General features: G+C 35.3%; 2 protein-coding genes across 3 annotated transcripts; one reads left to right on the top strand and one right to left on the bottom strand.

Moving 5' to 3' along the window:
- The first annotated feature begins 330 nt into the window (after positions 1 to 330).
- tmem161a (transmembrane protein 161A) lies at positions 331 to 5067 on the top strand. Its single transcript, XM_026235896.1, has 12 exons — positions 331 to 444; positions 1463 to 1566; positions 1641 to 1724; positions 1816 to 1913; positions 2002 to 2158; positions 2323 to 2474; positions 2616 to 2676; positions 2767 to 2910; positions 3015 to 3128; positions 3284 to 3458; positions 3591 to 3687; positions 3985 to 5067. The coding sequence occupies exons 1-12, from the start codon at positions 442 to 444 to the stop codon at positions 4278 to 4280; spliced, it is 1485 nt and encodes a 494-aa protein (XP_026091681.1). The 5' UTR covers positions 331 to 441; the 3' UTR covers positions 4281 to 5067.
- Positions 5068 to 7335: 2268 nt separating this feature from the next.
- Positions 7336 to 20465, bottom strand: LOC113064894 (myocyte-specific enhancer factor 2B-like). Of its 2 annotated transcripts, none has more exons than XM_026235894.1 (9): positions 20224 to 20465; positions 15828 to 15918; positions 14907 to 15110; positions 13908 to 14030; positions 13648 to 13828; positions 9759 to 9922; positions 9472 to 9568; positions 9237 to 9339; positions 7336 to 9073 (listed from the first exon to the last, which is right to left on the bottom strand). In XM_026235894.1, the coding sequence occupies exons 1-9, from the start codon at positions 20358 to 20360 to the stop codon at positions 8743 to 8745; spliced, it is 1431 nt and encodes a 476-aa protein (XP_026091679.1). In that variant the 5' UTR covers positions 20361 to 20465; the 3' UTR covers positions 7336 to 8742. The 2 variants fall into 2 exon arrangements, with proteins under 2 accessions (XP_026091679.1, XP_026091680.1); XM_026235895.1 differs by having other exon boundaries at positions 9777 to 9922.
- Between the last annotated feature and the right edge of the window lie 500 nt (positions 20466 to 20965).

Here is a 20965-nt window from a genome sequence, read left to right as displayed (position 1 = left end):
TTTAAAGTAAAATTTGGGTTGATAAGTAAGGATTCAATCCTACAAAGTTAGGAATTAAATTAAGACCTTAAGTGAATAACCATCCACATTTCCTAGCGAATATCCTATTATATATTCTAAAACTGACTTTGTCGTTTGAAAGTTTGTTGCCACAACACCTGTCCATTTCAACGTTGCCCCCTCCCACAGTTTTATTTCTGTCCTTGAGGACCCACTAATGACATTCACCGTTCCAGCACTAGGACCAATCAACTTGCTGATATATTGCCAGTTCGACCAATAGAATTGCAGCTCTCATGCTGCTTCGACACGGCCCAATCAGAACGGGCGACTGTCGCACACGTCATCAAAAATACTCCTTCAGCTGTTCGAACACTCAAGTGTCAGCACGAGAGCTGCTTCATGGGACGTTAACCCATTCATTAAACTCACCAAACGAAGATGGTTAGTATATTTACTTATTTTGCCGTTTAATCGACTTGTAAATGTTCTCTTTTACACGACCGATCCGGTTGATTGTTGTTTGCAGCTTCTATGTTAATTTCATGTTAGCATTGATGATAGCTGGTAGACTGGTTTGTTTTGGACTAAAGTTCGTTAACGTTAGTAGTATTTTGGATCCAAATTAGCGTTACTTGTCTAACTTGTGCAAGTAACTATGGCATTACAGTTGCGCTGTTTCTGGGTTTTGTATCTCAATAGTAGCTCTAAATAATTGGTTAGCTGTAGCATGTTAGCTAACTACCCATGCCTTCCCATGTCTTGCGGTGGGGGGTGTTTGCAATGCCACCATCTGCTTATTTTGACAGCATGGCTCCTGTGCTCATCTTGAGTGACTGGCACAGACCCACAATCAGCGTTGGTAGAAGTACTGTACAAATACCAGAACAAAGTTAAAGGAATTTTACGGGTTCAAAACAAATTACTTTTGGTATTTAAGTTTGTAAAGCAAACAAAAATCGCGTTTACTGCATGTTTTGCTTTAGCTATGGAATTCTATAAGGGACGGAATGTGTCCTGTATATACTTTTATACAATATATTTGTTAGAATAACTACGAAACTTGAACATTATCGCTGTTAAATCTAGACTAATGTAATGAAATCACTTACTAAACGTGTCAGTGCAAACTTACATTTAATTTTCAACCCCCCCTCGTGCAATAAAGCTGACAAACGTGGTAATAATCCCGCAAGAAGTGCGCAAGAATACCAGAAGAGGACTGTTTACATAGGAACAAATCCAGCGAATGTCCATCCGCCTAGCAATAGTCCCACCGATACCGAGGTATTATTTAGACAGTTTTATAGCTTGAATAACTAATATTAGTGCTTTAGCAGACATTTTAACTTTAAAACTCTCCAGAAGGCCTTTCCCCATACATGGGTTGTTTTTATTTACTCTGAAAGCATGAGTCAACATTATTTTCTGTGCTAACTGACATGTGTTTGTCTATTTTAAGGCTCTGATGGGAGTTCAGTTGGTGGTGAGCTTGCTGGCGGTCAGCATAATGCAAAGAATGGCCCCACATCTCTCCTTTGCTCGCTGGCTCTTATGTAACGGCAGGTATGCACGCCCTACTTTTTGATATAAACTTACTGAACATTAGTCTTTCTAATAACCCATATTGGTTTTCTTAGCCTTTTCAGGTTCAAACATCCATCTGAAGGCGAGTTGTGTGCCCTCGCAGGGAAACAGATTCCTAAGACCAGCAGGCGAGACAGGTGTGAGCTTGATTCAATTGCATGCCACTGTTACTTTTCTGTTGGAGAATTCAGAAACTTGTTGGAATTCAGAACCTCTTGTTGTTGCCAGGAGACAAAATGGACATGGAGAATCCAAGCCGCTCACAGTTCCGAAAGACATTGATCTTCGTCTGGAGAGCGCGCCTGTTAATGTCTTGGATGCACTCGGTAGGTCTTCTTCCGGGTTCTTGCACCAAAAACGGCTTTAAATAAGTATAAACGTATAGGTTAATCTTATTTTTCCTGTTCTTCACAGTTTTGCGGTTCTTTGTGGAGTACCAGTGGCTGATTGACTTCGCCATCTATGCCACAGGGATCTACCTCTTCACCGAAGGCTACTATAGTGTAGTGGATGCCAGCAAGGAAGTAAATATTTCTTCCATCTGGTGTGTGCTGACTGTTTTCTTCTGTTTGTATCCTTCAGCATTGCAGTCCTTTGGCTTAACAGACCTGAAGCTACCTGAGAAATTCAGATGCGACTTACCTCATCTTAAAAAAAGAACAGTGACAGAATAATAATTTTTTTGTCAATAATTTCTTGTAGGCTTGTCTTGTTGTCCTTGACTTAAGTTCTCAGGAGGACGCTGTATCTTCTCATGAGCCATTACTTTCGTTCTGAGGAGGGTGGCGAGCGCTCGGTGTGTCTGGCTTTCGGCTTCTTATCTCTTCTTATTGCGATGCTGGTCCTTGTAGTGAGAGAAGACTACCTGGAGTTTGGCCTTGAGCCCGGTATGTGGTTATCTGACCTATAGTTCTACAACCCAAAGGACATTTTTACCGCTTGCCACTGTGTTATGATGTTTTTTAGCTTATAACAGTGGATATTAAGTGGTTCTTTATCCATTTTTGTTGTTGTTGTTGTTGTGGCAGGATTTACCAGTCTTTTTGACAATTTCGAGGTCTTTGCCAAACAGCATGGATACGAGTGGTCGTGAGTAATACATCAATGGTTAGACAACATTAGACAAGCAATATATTCCTTTCTCATCAAAACATCCACAATATTTTAACATATTTACAGTGTTCCCTTCACCAAACTATCAGTCAAGTTGGGGCTAGCTGTCATTTGTGCCTTCATTGGAGCTCTCCTTGCATTCCCTGGATTGCGATTGGCCCAGACTCACCTAGATGCCGTTGAGATGAACGCAGACCGTCCAATCATTCAGTAGGACACCATAGATTGTATTGTAGAATTAAATATGAACAAAAATGACTATTGCATTCATGTAGAGTTAGATTTGATATGCCACAATTTGTTTTGCCTTTTAGGATCCTTTTGCACTTGAGTTTTCTGTCTCCACTGGTTATTCTTGTAATGTGGATTAAACCCATTGCTAGAGACTTCCTAGGGAACGCCCCCATGGGAAAGACCTCAGTTACCTTGTAAGTTGATCTGTAAGATAAATTAATTGTATATTATTTATTTTATATTTTAATGCTTTTTATTTTAATTTATAATATAATTTTTTATTATTATATTTTTTCTTTCATATTTTCAAATTGTAATATTTGTATATAATTCCTTTCCCTTTTTCCAGACTTTCTAGTTCCGCTTTTAACTCTGTGCGTCTTTGGACGATTGTGGTGCTATGTGTGTTGCGGCTGCTGCTCGTCCGTTATCACCTGCAAGCCTACCTCAATCTGGCTCAGAAGTGGGTGGAGCAAATGAAGAAAGAGGCGGGGCGTATCGCTGCCATTGACATCCAGAGGAAGGTGGGGCTGAAATGCAAAGCAGCATTATGTAGATAACATATTACAAATCACAGAGTGCTTACTGTTTACAATAAATGCACGTTGTGATGTTGCAAATACAATAATGTAATGTTTTGAAACTCCTTTATGCAGGTGACACGAGTTTTCTGCTACTTGACTGTGGTTACCCTCCAGTATCTAATACCCATTCTGCTTGTGCTTTTCTCAACTTTGGCGCTTAAATCTTTAGGTGGGTCACTACTCTTTTACTGACTGTTAAATAATTTGAATCTAAATGTGTGATTTTAAAATTTTATATATATATATATAATATTATTATTTTTATTTTTTCTAAATATTTTAATATTTACTTAAATGTATTATTTTAATTAACTCAGTTTATTAATATAATTCAATATTTATTATCGTATATAAATTATTATTTAAGATTATATAATGATAAAAAAAAAACTAAAAAGTAGAAACACAATACCTTTTTTTTTATGTCAAATTAAACTTTTGTATTAAATTATAATGTACTGCCCAGGTGACTTTTCATGGGGCCTTGGAACAGAGACTCCGGGTGTAACCCCGGCTCCCATACTTCCCACCTCCCCTCCGCCCACCCCCAGACTGGAAGAAGACGAGGATATGGAAGACATGGAGGAGGATATTCAGGCCACCGTAGCTCACCTGATCGAGCTGTTTGCTGCCTTACGTGGGGTCCTCACACCCATTTTCTTCAGGGGCATCTTTGCCTTCCTCACGTGGTGGGTTGCGGCCTGTCAACTCATTAGCAGCCTCTTCGGCATCTACTTCCACCAGTATCTAATGCATAACTGAAAAGTGCCCTGCAATTAAGCTCTTTGTGCTGATTCCAGTTCTTCAAGGAAATGCAACATCAACACAAACGGTCATGCAAACACATCTGATGTGCCAACAAGTTGAAGGCTGGCTCTTCGAAATAATCTAAACCCTACTGTATTTTGCCTGTACCTGGTGGAAACTTTTGTTCGGTACAAATCAAAGTGTAGATGCGAGTTAACTGCATGCATAAGCTGTTTTGGTTTTCATCAGATCATCACTAAGCCCATCAAAGTTTTTTTTAACCTCAGAAGTTTTCAGTCACATCACATGCATCCCCAGTTGCGGTGATCATTTCATTGAAATGCAATTCTAAGGACCTGGTATCTCAGGGATGTGGTCCAAAATAGCGTTTCTTCCACCAGCACAATTTCATCAAGTGCAAAACCTGCAAAAACTGTTTAACGCTGTAGTCCATGGACTGAAATTTCATTTTGTACTTTTGCCTTGGATGATTTTTAACAGAATGTTATGGTGTATTTTAAATACTGTGTTTGCTATGGCTGATGACGTGTAATATACAGCAGTCCTAAACATTTTACCCAAATGTTTCATGAATTTGAGGTTTTAATTTGTTTGCCTGTTATTGTACTACTGTCTTCAATCATAGGATCATAGGAAGTCATCAGGGATTTATATCATTTAAGACAGTAGGCTTAAAACAAACTAATAATTGAACACCTTAACAATTTATTTATTCATTTTCTAATGTCAATCAGCTTTCATTTGAATCAAAAACAATAAACTGATCATTTAAAAAAAGAGACTCTTTTTGTGTTTCATCATATTATTTTCCATTATTTATTTTGATGGTAAAATGTATGCAATAGTAACTCAAGATAACTATATATTTTCCTGATCAATATCTATACTAATTAATAAAAAAGAGAATTGCAAACCAAATATGTGTGTTCTTTTGTTAAAGGGTAAAATTGTTACACAATGCCGATAAACTCAACAAATATTGCCAGTTTAATCAGAATGGCTGATATACATTTGTCTAACTTTTGTAGTGTTAATAGCTAATATATTTCGTAAAACTAGTGAATTGTTGGGGAAATGAAAAAATCGGTGCATGATCTCATTTAAATGACATGCAAAATATTATAAATGCCAAACCATTTTTTGCAGCCCATTTTTTTTAGACAACTAAATTGTATTTATGAATTAAATACCGTCTGTCATAATGACAAACACTTTTTTTTTTTCAAGCCTTTAGTGTTGTGTCTGAAAGCTGACATGATTAATGGCTGACAAAATGTGACTTCCACAGTCAGAAAAGACAATGTCCCATTCAAAGGGTCAGATGGTCATATGTCTGACTAGTTTATTAGCTGGTGTGTAGGAATATGACTGATTTAAGTTATTTATCACAATATATTTTGTGTTGATTTTATTCAGCTCTATGGACATGTATTATTCTTCAAACAATGTTATCATTGTACATCTAAAAAAAGGTCGGTTGTGTATTTGTACATGGCCCATATAAGCCATTTTAGATTTTAATTTCTTTACATATGAATGTATATTGTTATTGGGGGTATATTCGAGATATTGTAGGTAGATATTCATTAATTGCTTTGTGCATTAGTGTGTATATCCTCTGTCTCTCCACCAGACCGGTGCTGTCCCAGTAACGTCTCATCCTGAACTCAGACGGATATTTTTTCCCACATTGGGTTGGCTGATGACACGTCTGGAGGCCGTGTCTGGCTTAATGAAGTGGAGGGTGACGGGGTTGACATATCTGTATAGTCACATTAATTATGTGCATCTGTCAGGAGGCCCAGTCTGAGACCCGACTGTTGCTATAGGGACTGGACCTAGGACCATTCAGACATGCCCTGCAGACTCCCCCATTGGCCCCCCGAGACCTGCCTAGAGGTGACCTCTGTGGCCCTCTTTTCCACCATGGAATGGTAGTGTGTACTGAGGAGCTGGAAAGATGATAATTGCAGCCAATTTTCTGTTTTTTAAAAGCTGAAGGGGTTCAAGATGGTGTGGATGGGTGTCTGAGAAATGGGCTTTTGAATAAAACTGTGTGTAGACACAGCAGAAGTGTTCATATTATCATTGTATTATAATCAGTATTGTACATAGTAACAGGAGTGAACTGACAGACTCAAGATCTGCTTGAATATCTGATCTCATTCTGTCTATTTAAAAAAAGCTCAAGATGATGGTCATTTATTGTTATTCAAATGTCAAACTATTAAGGATTTATGTCTTTCAACATTACTCTTAAAAGAAAAAAAACGTGCATGGCCCTAACACCATGGTTTTTAGAAGGTATACTTTCCCGCCATGTTTAATTTGAAAACGAGAATAAACGTCCGTTAGAAGGCCGTTTAATACGTTAGGCTACTTTGACTTCGTTACTGATTAAACATCAAAAATACATCTTTCCAGATTGTTTGGAAAAAACTGTTCTCAAATGAAGACGTACAGTCGTTCAACAGCTTTACCTTGACTTTAAAATTACGTATTTCAAACTGAATAATTCTGTAAAACGTAGTGAATTTTAAAAGTTTTATGAAAAATCGCAAAATGTTGAATGTACCTCACAAACTCGTTTTCATTTATGTCAAGTTTAATATAATCTTACCTGTACTTCGATAGACACTAAATTGCTAATATCCGTCGACTTGGTACTTCAAAGTAACGTTACCCACAAACCATGCAAACCAAAATGTATTATAAGACCTAATTAAAATGGTTGCTATTTATTTATACTTCCCATTGCCTCAATAAGAAAAAACCTAATATAACAAATGCTGATTGGTTAACGTACGTAGCACTCCAGTCGTGCTGATACACTAACATAAAATTACTGTGTTTTAGTATTGTGTTAAAGTTGAATTATTCTATCAAAACTACTGTCTATTTTAATAATTTAAAGTCATTATATTTTGTCATTATTTAAGTAAATAATTAAAAACTCGCTGAAGCCATCTCGAGTGCATGGTTGAGAACCATTGATTTAAGTAATGTATACATATACACCAATATGCTTTAACAATGTATGACATACTACTCAAGGTTTACAAATGCGATTATTTATTAATTATAAAATAAAGGTTAGGCTACAATGTGTCATGTCATCAAGAAGCATTCAGATGCCTGATATGTTTATGTGCCGCACTCTTGTGGCCATTATAACAAACTTCAACTGACAATACTTCAGGAAGGTACGTGATGGTATGCATCATTCACACAAACTGATGTCAAGCAAGCAAAGAAAATAGAATATAGGTAATATATGGCAGAAATTATGCTAATCCATTTGACTTATTATCAAGACAATTGTTTTTTCCTTTTTTTCTCATTAAAAACCCTTTGGTTTAAAAGTAGAAAAGCAGTCTGTCCTGAGTGAAGATCATTTACATGAAAATCATTTATGACTGTTTACAGTAATTTACACTATGTGAGAAAAAACAGGAATCACATTTCTAAACAGGCTCAGCTTTAATTTGAATGCTGCTCTGGTGACGTGATAGTATTACTAAAATACTAAAACTGATTAATAAAAACTTTGGATTTGTGTTTATGTATTTCTTAAGCTTGAGGAATGTAACATCAATGAGAAATATGATGCATGTTTCTTTTTGAAAACAAAAAACAGATGCCATCTCAAAAAAATAAATAAAAATCTAAACAATTTCAAGGAATACAATTTAAATGAAAATGAGCTGAAAATGTACTGACCCTTCGGCCTCGCTTCATCAGAACAGATAATGCAGCATTACATCACTTGCTCACCAATGGATCCTCTGCAGTGAATGGGTGCCGTCAGAATGAGAGTCCAAACAGCTGATAAAAACATCACAATGATCCTCAAGCAACACGTCTCCAGTCTATCAATTAATATCTTGTAAAGTGAAAAGCTTGTAAAGTGAAAAGCATATATTTCTAGTAACAAATAAACATCAAGAAGTTTTTGATTTCAAACCATTGCTTCTAGCTAAAATACGAGAACCATGATACTGCACTCTCCACCATTGTCTCGTCCGAATCAGGAGAGAAATGTGCACAGATCAAGCACAGCTTACAACTGAAAACAGTCCAAAGCAGTTGTAAACATATATGTTGGTGGATTATGAAGAGATAGGACAACAGTGTATTATGGATTAATATTTTGGCAAGAAGCATCGTTTTATTTATTTATTTATTATTTTTTAAACAAGCAGCTTTTCATTTCACAAGATTTTAACTGATGGACTTGACTCGTGTGAATTAGCACGATTATTCTGATGTTTTTATCAGCTGTTTGGACTCTCTTTCTGACGGCACCCATTCACTGCAGAGCATCCATTTCTCCAAATCTGATGTAGAAACAAACTTCTCTAGACATCGGATTGCCTGAGGTTGAGTGCATTTTTAGCAAATGTAAATTTTGGGGTGAACTATTCCTTTAAGACATTTAAAGAACCGGTTGTGGTAATTATCTTATCCATCCATTACTGCCGTCAGGTTGCTTCAGAGGTTGGTGGCTTTTCCCCTCTCCGGACTCTCTGTTTGGGCCATGCTGGCCGGAGTAACTGCTCTTCTGTATCTCGTCCCTCTCCATAGCTGTGTATTCCTCTGACGGAGGGCAGCTGGTAACTTTGGGCTCCTCCATCGGTGAGTGCTGCAGCATGTGATGGCTGGGGGGCGTGGCCGAGAGCATGCGCTCAGGAGAGGCGCGCTCTGATTTGATGCTCAGGGAGGGGTGTGGTGGCGAGGAAGGGGAGGAGCCCTGGGATGAGTAGGAGCATATTCCTCCTGATGCCATCCTGTGGACAGTGACATGAACATGATGTGCAAGACATTTGAGTGTCAGAAACAGTTATAAATAATTAGTAAATTAGTAAATCATACATAAATATATACATAATATAATATAATAGGCTTTATTGTATGATTAATATATGTATGGTAATTTAAAAAATGTCTGACCCGGGGTTGATCATGGACTGGTGGGCGTCCTGATGAGACAAATGTTGCCAGGTATTCATAGAACTGCGCTGAAATCCCATAGTGTAACTGGGGTGGCTGTATTCTAAAACAGAAACGGAATGTTAGCACTTCCTTTTAGGGTTTTTTAGAACAGTACTCAAAATGTGTAACATGCATACTGTCGCATGGCAGTTTTTCTAAAAGAAAGTGCTCTGAATAAAGACTGGGCCCCCACCTGAGGCCCCGTAGCTGCCCAGACTGTGTCCCAGTAAGCCTGTCTTCCCCATCGCCATCATGTGGCCCCCAGCATTCATACTCTGATAGAGGGCTCTCTAGATGGGGACCAAAGGAAAAGAAAACTGAAATAACCACAAAAAGATTAATATCATACATATCAATAGCATAATGTTATATTATATTTATATGACAATATAAATGAATACAATATTACATTATGAGATATCTATAGAATAAAAATGAGAAATTGTGACAAAAGAGACGTTTCAGTGTATAAATGAGTACTTTTGTAGACTCTCTCACAGCATTGGCCAAACTGCTGCGGGTCCCACACAGTCCGCTGTGAGCATCAAGACGTCGTCCATCACTGGTCATATTCAGAGGGGGCGGAGTCTTCATCTCCAAAGCCCTGCTCAGGTTGCCATGGGAGAACATCGAATAGCCCAGACCTTCACAGTCATATGGGAAGTGAAAAACAAGATGTGGTTAATATGATTCTTTCAGTTTCTCTCTCCCACTCTCTCTGTCGCTCACTGAAAGGAGAAGCTTTCCTTCTCAGACAGTGTTTATTCACTATCTAGGCTTGACACCTGTATGGAACATTTTGCTGATAGATGTGAACTTGTCATCGTGTGATGGCTCTGAATGTCTTGACAAGGCTCTTTCAAAGGAAGCATTTTATGCATCCTTAATGCACACAATTAAATGACATTTATAACATTCTGCATAATTTCATGAAATTACATGAAATGGGGAAAAAAAAGCTTGCCAAGTGACATTTTACTTGACTTTCTTGTTTTCTTAACACATTATATTTTATATTTAATTTCAGTCTCTTTAGTGACACAGATTTCTTAATATATCTATATTTTTATTTTAATAAACATTAATTAAATAATTATTTCATTCCTTATCCAAACTAAAATTTAAAAATTGTATTATTTATCAATAAATAATAGCTGTAAATAAATATATATTCATATAAATAATAAACAATTCATAAATTAAATAATAAGTAAATAGCATCTCATTTTTCATTATATTTCATGTCAAGTTAAAAATATTTAGACTCTTCATCTGGTTTATCATAGTTTTTAAAATATAATAATCTTTATCATTGCAGAATGTATTTTTTTTCTGAAAAAATAATTTTTTAATGTATGTTAATAAATAAATACATATTTTATAAATAAATAAATTGAAATATGTTTGAAAAGTACACAAAATTAATGAAAGCATGGTTAAAAAAAAGAAAAATCTTGACATTTGACCAAGAAAAATTATTTTTTTATGAACTATTTTCACAACTGATAGACAGGCTTTTAAAAAAAAAGTTTATCTCAAATTTTTTTATGAATAATTTCACTCTTTATCCAAACTAAAAATTTATTTATTTTTTAAATTGAATAATATTGTGTATTATATATATATCAATAAATAATAGCTATAAATAAATATATATTCATATAAATAATAAACAATTAATTAATTAAATAATAAATAAATAGCATCTCATTTTTCATCACAACTCAAATTTCATGTCAAGTTCTCAAATACGCCTTTGAAAAAAAAACTGAGATGAATTATTTATTGTCATTCTTCATGTAGTTTATCATAGTTTTTAAAATATAACAATATTTTTCATTGAAGAATGTATTTTTTCTGAATAAATAAATGAATAAATAAATAATAAATAAATACAAATTTTATAAATAAATAAATACAAATATGTTTGAAAAGTACACAAAATAAATGAAAGCATGGTTTAAAAAAAAAAGAAAAATTGGACCAAGAAAAATAAATTATGTAAATATAAATTGTTATAAATCAAGCCCTGGGATATAAAAGCAGAAATCATTGACACAACATCCTCACACTTCAAAAAACCTGGACGTCTACAACTATATTAAACTATTTCTATTCCTTTTCAATACCGCTCTCACAATCAGTAGCTGCATTCTGATGCATGTGGCTCTTTAGCTTGCTTCTATAGCGCTGGATTCTGAGCACAGGTCGCGTTGAATAGAATAATCCCATATAGCACTACTAATAGCAATATGGAGATAAAGAGACACAGCTTCAAAAAGTCCAGCAGGTGTGACATTCTGCTCAGAAACCACAGCTCTGTCTTCAGCTACGGTTTCATATGTGTGTTTGTATGTGTGCGTGGTTGAGAGGGTGGGCTGTTTCACATATGAGACCTTCCTGTGCGCAAATACTAAAATACTCTACTCGGGGAGCGTTCCCCATTGCCTCTCTGTGTAACCCCATCCGATAATGACTATAATAAGTACAATACGGTAAACAGTTTTAGTGGTTGGTCTCCACAAAACACTTGTGCAATATAAAAAAAGTTTGTATGGTGCATATACAGCATTTTTGTAGTTAAGTACAGTATTTGTACACAGTTGACAAAATTTAATAATGAGCAACTACATCATAAAGTACATGGTTTTGGCTCACCCCAAAAAAATCACTATGGCCTATAATTATTATTAATATTCCAGAGAAGGATTTCCCAGGAAACGACATAATTTCTTCATTAGTCTGTGCGGATTTATGCGTTTGCAATATGGAAGGTGAACAGGGTCAAAATTCTTTGAACCGAACGCATGAAATCTGACCGCGTCAAAATGCACTGTTTGTCCACATCAGCATGACATCTTGCACAGCAGCCAATGAAATTGCTGTGTTTGAGACTCTCTTTGCTTATGTAATGCGTGGGTACACTGGTATATATACTTTCACAAACATCATTCATGTTTATTCATGGAGAATGTTGTAATAGTTAACTGCATGCACTGTATGCAAACATCACACGTTATATTTCCTCATGAGGGATAAATCAAGAGGTAAATCTACTTTAAAATCATTACATGCTCAAACACATCCAGAATGTGCGTGTTGAGAGATATGCTCAAATTAGTTTTCTAAACATAGTAAAATTGTTCGTCTTTACACATACTAAAGAAATACAGACAAATACTGACGTGTTAACACGGCCATAATTCTGTTTTAACGTGGACGAACAGTGCATGTAGACACGGCCATATTGGGGCCAAAGACTTTTGACCCCATCGGCCTTCCATATTTTTTAATCACAGTGGAATAAGTTTGAAGCCACAACTAAACCGCAAACTGAAAAAAGTTGGCAGGCAAAAAAGGAAACCGACAGTACCTATAATAATGAATCATGAATCAATATAATTTGCATAGCATCCCATCTGCTGTGCATTGACTAGGTTGAGAATATAATGTTTAATTTCTAAACCAGTTCCACTTGCCCATAAATAGTTTTGCCATCTTATTTTGCAATGCTTGAAGTAATTGATTTTCTGTGATTTTCTGTCTATTTTCTGATTCATTAGTAAATGACTAGAAGAATAACAATGTGCAGTAAATGGTAAAACTTTGAGCTACATCCTAGTTTGTTTACAATGACCACAATACATTAAATACTAAAGACATTGCTATATCAAGCAGCAGAACCCGCTGTTTTGTAAAGATATAAATAACTGGAATAGAATGACACCGGAAGCCTTGCACATTCAAATGACAAATGCCCATGCCAGTTTTTACACTAAAAATGAGGTGCATAGTTTGCCCCTTAATCTGATATGAATATCAATCGTTATTACCCTGATAGCACACGTTCATCTTGGAGACATCTAGGTCTGGATTACATCTGCAAGACGTATTTTTAAGAGCGTTTGCTCATCTGCAATATATCTACAGGATGTTTCCTTTTAGATTTCAAATAGACGTCTATTAGAAGTCTTTAAGATGTTAGAATGTATGTAAAATTGACATCTTTAAGACGTCTGTCAGATGTTTGTAGACAGCAGGGGCTTTCCAGATCAAGAAAGACGTCTTTCTTGATCTGGAAAGCATCTGCTGTCTACAAACTTGCAGACGTACAGTATGTCTGCTTTGAGTTGCCAAACTTTTAATGTAATTAGAAAAAACTGTCAAAACAAGAAGAAATAAGAAATATTTTTCGGATAACCGTCTTTCTTTTATTGTTAAAGTTTTCATGTTGCTATTCACATTCGCACTGATAAGGCATACAATTTTTCAATGGGGACGAATATCAACTATAGCCTTTTTTAACATTGAAGGATAAGTCTAGTCATGTTTGCGAATATTTAGCCTTTTTAAACAATGTGGATCTTACCTGCGTGCGGTCCCATGAGAGCTGGATGGGAGTTGGAGCTGACAGAAGCAGCTGAGCCCAGCCTGTTACACAAAGGTTTGTAGGACGGAGTACGATGGGAACCTAGGTTTGGATTGGAGGAGCTGCTGTAGCCATTTTCGGTACTTGCAGCCATCACTTCTGAAGACAGCAGTGAAGGAGCCTGAAATTGGATTCATAGCGTGACTTTAAACATGTGTGTCACATAAACGTGTGTGGGGTTCATTTTTGATTCTACTTACATAATAGCGCTGGCGAGTGATGGAGAGGTCCATGCCATCGTGGTATTTCTCTGTTCCCGGGGTCACACTGTCTTCATGATCAAGCTCTGAACTATCCAACCCCAATCCTTTCCTTCTCAAAGTCTGGAGCGCTCAGAGGGAAAGAAGATGGGAAAGAGGAGAGAATGGGATGAAATTGGGGTGAAGGAGAGGAAATTGGACCAGGACACGACTGAACCTTCATCTCTCATTTGAGCACCACAGCTCAATATCATATGATACTCTAATGAAACAAATTATTTCTAATGAGAAAAATATATATAAAGAGAGAAAGAAGTCTATTATGTTCACCAAGGGCTGCATTTATTGGCCCAAAAATACAGTAAAAAGAGTAATATTGTGAAATATTATTATTATTATTTTAAATAAGTGTTTTGTATGTTAATATATTTAAAAATGTAATTTATTCCTGTGCTGCAAAAAATATTTTTCGGCATCATTACTACAGTCTTCAGTGTCCCATGATCTTTCAGAAATTATTCTAATGTGCTGATTTGCTGCTCAAGAAACATGGCATTTTTTTTAAATTATCAATGTTGAAAACAGTTGTGCTGCTTAATTTTATTTTAAAATTTTTTTTTTAGATTGTGCTTAATTCTTTAGGACTCTTTGATTAATAGAAAGTTTAAATTGTGGCATTTTAAATGTCTTTAGTGTCACTTTTGGTCAATTTAATGGAAAGCTATTTATTTCAAACAAAGTCTTACTGATCCAAAATTTTTAAATGTTAGTATGTATTATGTTATTATGTATATATATATATATTGTCCTATACTTCCAAATATACAGGCATGTCTACATGATGTTCAGAGCAAAACATCTGGTTCATCTGCAATCACAAACTAGTTGTGGGACTTTGTTTAGTTATGTTTCAATTATATCAAGCACAGTAAAAGCTCATCTGATTTGGTGAGATACTAAATATGAACACATTTCAGAAGGGAGAGATTTGGCATGTACCTCCAGTATGTCAGTGTTTGTACGGCTCTCGTGAGGTTCACTGTATTCGGTGTACTTTAACAGGACTTTGTCCATATCGGTGCTGGCGTACTGGAAAAGACGATTCGTGCTGTTGAAGATGATGAGAGCGATCTCGCAGTCACACAACACGCTCAGCTCATAAGCCTTTTTCATCAGACCAAATTTGCGCTTGGTAAATGTCACCTTGAAAAAGAGAACAAACCACAGGACTATTGTTACGGAAACTTCTGATAGATGCAACAAAGCTATTATGGTTTGAGATCTCACGCTGTTTTCTTTTGGAGTCTTTTTTTGGACATATGTCTTCTTTGCCTCATACCAAAGCCCATGCTTCACACCTCAAGATCTTAAGCCCTGGATTAAAATATCACATTCTGATGCAGAGCAAAAGCTACCATCTACCATTGATTTCTTTGTAAGAATTGCGAAGGTGTGAAAACATTACATAATTTAGTCCTAATGGTCTGAGAAGAAAGATATTTTTTGTCAAATAAATATGGATATATAGATTAACCTACAACATGAAATGAAAATTAATTGAAACGTTATTTATGGTTTTATTATGCAAAAATGTTGGGTACAACTAGAAAAAAAAAATCTTAATTTTTTTTTATATTTAATATTTAGTATAACTTTTATTAGTCTCCAATACAACTTTTCTTTGTGGGTGGATAAAAAAATAAAATAAAATAAAAGTAAATAATAATCACTGGTAATAAAACACGATAACATCCACCAATTATATCCTAATTGTTAAAATCAAACTCGCACTACATTATTTCCTACCGAATATTCAGATTCACACACACACACATAAATTTCATATTATAGAAACAGAAAATGTTCTGATGTCATTTCATATTGAATTGAAACAGCATATGAAATTAAACAAGTGCAAACCTGTCTATTTCGCTGGTCGAGAATCCGAGAGATCTGTATTTTCTTCCGCCCCATGATGTTTCGTGTTCGGAGCGGGTTTTCCCTAAATAAGCTGAAGGACAGAATGAAAAATGCCATTCATCAGCAGAAAGTGTGACATTCTTATATATAAACTTTTGATTATTATTTTTTTTTATAATAATTTACAGAAAATAACAGCATAATATAAATACATAAAATTAAATAATATAAAACTTTATAATTGGTAGCGACATAAATCTATGTGCACATCAGTTCACAATTCTTTGCCACTCATTTATCTGCAGTAACATCAGTATATGCATTGCTTTTGTAAATATAGTGAGAAGCACTCATGATGGGTGATTTGTTCAGCCAATACCAACTTCCCAACCATGAATTACAGTCGTTTGTGTACTTATACCCTCCAGAGGGTCAGCTAGGAGTAAAGTTAGCCCGGGCGCACAGGCTAACACCCCCACAGTCTGGGTTATCCCAACACAAACATGAACATATCCACAGGGCATGGGTTAAAAATATGTCATCTCCATTTAAAGGTAGAGTAAAGTTAGCATTAGCGTTACAACCGCACTTAAAATAATAGTGTGATACGATGAAGGGAAAGTTCCTATCCACCCCCTGTTCTCCCATGAGCCAAATGGACACAAAAAGTTGATTTGGGGGGTCCTGTTATTTAAATTTTCCAGGTTGAGGGTCATCAGTCATTGGAATATAAAAGGTTTAAACCAGTTTGAGAACAGGAGGGATGCATTTCACAGATCTACTGTAGAAAGAGCCTGGCCAAATGCTAGTTGCTAAAGCTAACACTTTGTTTTAGACTGTTTTCAAATAAAATAGAAAATTCTCCACTCAGCAGATCTGCTTTGCTATTTTCATGCACATTTGATAGTGAAGTCACACTAGAATGACTATTTTTAAAGCTAAATTGCCAGTTTTTGTAAGTTACAGTATTGTAGCTAGAACCTGCTAAGCTGTTAGCTGCATTTAATTAACTACATTGAGATTCTAGCAGCTCACATAAAAAGCAAAAAAACCCGAAGTAGAAGATATACTCATGTTTCTAAACAAGAATGACACTCATTTGATGTAGAACCACAACCCTGAAGAAAATAAACGGCATATGCTAGGTATGTTTTGAAGCATGGCTGATGGTTTAAGATGGTCCTTAGCTCTTTTGAGCTGGTTTAAGCTAGTCATGCGCTGGTCCTAAGCAACTAACTCCTGTTTAGGACAAGTTTAGGACCATGACCAGCTTAAACCAGCTCATGACCAACTAAGAACCAGCTTAAACCAGCAGTAATGTTTCAAAACATACTTAGCCAGCATATGCTGTTTTTTTTTTTCTTCGACAGGGAATAAATTTAACAAAGCAAAAAAATAAAGACCTCTAGTATGTGCGCTAAGATTGTTGCTCCATTCGACTTTACAACTTCACACAGGGCTATAAATTAATGAAATACAATCATAAATGTAGCTCTGCTAATGTATAAACTATCAATCCCATTGGGAAATGTCTTTCAGATCGACCCCTGCTGTTAGCATAGCAGCTAACGACTAATTTAAAAGGCCCGGGACCTCAGCTATGCTTTCTCTCTCTCTCTCTCTCTCTCTCTCTCTCTCTCTCTCTCTCTCTCTCTCTCATATTAGGCATGTGTAACCTCATCTATTTTTAAAATCTCAAAGCCAGTGGTTTACAGAGAGAGTGATATTGTTCCCACGATCCATGTTTGCCCATTGCCCTCACACCCACCCCTTGGCACAGAGACAAGTGGAGGAATCCTTGTTTTTAAGCCATTATAACCATATAAAGAGATGATATTCTCTGCAAAAAAACACACACACACACACCTAACAGGTGGTCTGCATCACTGTTGGGCAGTTGATCATGAGATATAAATGTAATGTGAGGAAGTGAGAAGCATTTGTGACAAGATTGCTATCACCAAACAACAGGCTAAGTTTAAAGTTCCTCAAATTTGTGAAGGCTTTTGCTCGCAAACCAGCGCGACTATAAGCATTGTTACAATAGTTTGTTGTTCTTTTGAACTTTTAACTTAAAGAATAATCAACAGACTGAATTGCTCACGAATTCGTATAATAATATAATCTTTATATTATTTTGTGCATTTTCATCAATCTGCTTATGCCCCACTAATGGTTAGGTTGAGATATGGACCTTCACACTTATATGAAAACACAAATGACGGCAGTTATTACTCAGACCGTATGAATACATATGAATTCTGAATGCAAAAAAAACATACATAAAAATAACATATATAAAATATATTTTATAATATTAAAACGTGTTTGTGCAATATATATATATATATATATATATATATATATATATATATATATATATATATATATATATATATATTCCACCAGCCTTTTTACAAAATCCCGTACTTATTTTTTTCTTTATTTATGCAAAAATAAATCTTTTAGAAAATGAATATATTTAACAAATTTAAATAGATGGCACACAATTAAACAGTAATAAAATGTTCATTAATTATGCTGCTCAACTACATTCATCATTGGCTAATGCACGCAGCAAAAAAAAAAGAGCAATAATAATGCAACTATTGCCCCTCTGGATCCTGTCTGCCTTTGGTGTACATTCAGCTTCCTGTGAGATTTTCCCAGAGGCCAGACAGTGGAAAAGAATACACACAAACAGTGGCAATGGTACGCAGCACTCGCTCTGGGGCCGAAGGGGACTAATTGCTGGGTCCCTCATGGGGGCAAAACCATCAGAGTTCCAACAACAAACACCTTTGTCAAGACCAGTCAAAGCTGTTTGGGCAGGGGGGTGAAAATAAATGAGCTTCAGAACACTAGAGCATATAATGATTTGGTAATAGTTGTCCAAACTTTTTCAAAACCATATGCAACTGGCACCTGTAGAGTATAGACAGTTCAGCTGTTGGTGGCTGAAGCTAAAGGTTGGTATGTGCGTGTTTTGGGGGGATGAGAAACCTGTGTGCACCAAAAATAGCAAGTAAGATTTGTATTTGCATACCAAATGACAAGAGCAAACGGTCTAAGAATCTCCAAAAGCAAAAGCATATGCTTTCGAAATGATAAGGCACAACATTACTGTTTATGGTGCAGTAAATGCACATGAGTAGATACATTTCAATACGCATGGTTTCTGTATTTAGCAAAATGCAACATGGTCCCCAGTGGCTTAAATTTACATGCTGGTGTAAGAACGTCTGTTAGATTACAGATATGTGTTTTGTGGTGGATTTCACCCTTTAATTGACCTCTGTAAACTGTTTAAGTGGCAAAACATGCAACTGCAAAGCTGGGATTGATTCCCAGGGAGTGCGTATATTGAAGAAAAGAAAAAAATACATATCTGTACATCTGCACTAAACCTGTAAATCCGCGGAGACAAAAAGCGTTAACAACACATTGTGTAATAAATAATGTGTTCTGCGTTAATTTCTCATGTTCTCAAGGTAACACACTGATGGTGGCTTGATTAGAACTAGTGAATGAACGAAAGGCCTAATCTTCTATGCTTCAAATTTGAATTGTATATATTTATCAAACTATTACATTTTTACTACCTAACTTAACTACTACATTACTTTGTAATATATATATTTTGTTTCTTCGTTTGTAATATATAATATTTGTATTTATAAATTGAAAAATAATTAATACTCTTATCACTGCAATTCTTAATATATTATTAGAATTAATGCAGTATTATTTTAATATGTAGATAGAGCTATGATATTATTGTGCGATACCCATTAAATGTATATTTTATTTTATGTGTTTATATATATATATATATATATATATATATATATATATATATATATATATATATGTGTGTGTGTGTGTGTGTGTGTGTGTGTGTGTGTATAGCAAAAATATATTAATTATATTATTTATTATATTTATACTATACGTAGAGCTATGATTTTTGGCCAGTACCCATTTATATTTATATTTTATTGTATGCATGTATTATGCATGTATTTATGCATATTTTTATTTATCCAAATACTTCATTATAATTAAGTAATACTATATTATATATAGATGCACTATATATATATATATATATATATATATATATATATATATATATATATATATATATATATATAGTACATCTATATATAATATAGTATATATATATATATATATATATATATATATATATATATATACACACACACACCATGGTCAGTCATGTAAGATTAAACACTGCCCAAATCACATCATAATTGATTTTAATATTAATTTACTTAACATGTTATGGCTACACTGACCATGTGTCATTTAATTTAACTATACTTTATAGCTATAAACTTAACCAGTTTTATACAACAACAAAAAAAGATCTTACCTAGTTTTGACAAAGTTTTGACCAATCGGTTGAGTCTTTAAAAGAAGATGAATCAGCTGGAAGGACGAGTTGGCTGAGTTCACATCACCTGATGATCGTCGGGCGCTTTTGACAGCAGCGCATCTCCAGCTGTTCATACTGTAGCAGCATCACTCGGAGAACACCACGCCCCCTCAGCGTTTCCATTGGCTGAAAACGACGCCAATCAACTCCAGCTGTTCCTACAACACCAGCACCAGGCAGAAAATGTCACGCCCCTGAGACGCTCCCATTGGCTGCAAGAGACGCCAATCATTCACTTTAGCGTTAAGCAACCGCCTTTATCAAGTTTTATTGGCTGCAAAAGACGCCATTATATTAAAGATCTGTCATTCACTGAATAAAAATCTCCTTAGATACTTTAAATACACATTTAAATAATTAGCGGTTTATAGTTTAATGAAGTATAGGCTAGTTAAAGTGAAAAAGCGAAAACAGAAACACTAAGAACATTGTTCTTTTTTATGTTAAGCACATTAAACGCAGAAAATTACCGTGATAGGGATATTAAACCAGTTTGAGTCGGCAATTAAAATTAATTACCCAACAGAGACATGATAATATTAATCCAGGATAAAATGAAGAAACCCAACTGAAAAAGCCTTAATATTCTGAGCTAAAGAGGCATTTATTAATTCAGTAGTTAATTTATTATTTTTAAAAATGTATTATTTTGTTTAAATAGCCTACAATATACTAACAT

This window comes from Carassius auratus, chromosome 47 (assembly GCF_003368295.1).
Source record: "Carassius auratus strain Wakin chromosome 47, ASM336829v1, whole genome shotgun sequence".
NCBI classification, from domain to species: Eukaryota; Metazoa; Chordata; class Actinopteri; order Cypriniformes; family Cyprinidae; genus Carassius; species Carassius auratus.
The sequence above is the reverse complement of the archived record's forward strand: the minus strand, read 5'-3'. Positions and strand labels throughout refer to the sequence as shown.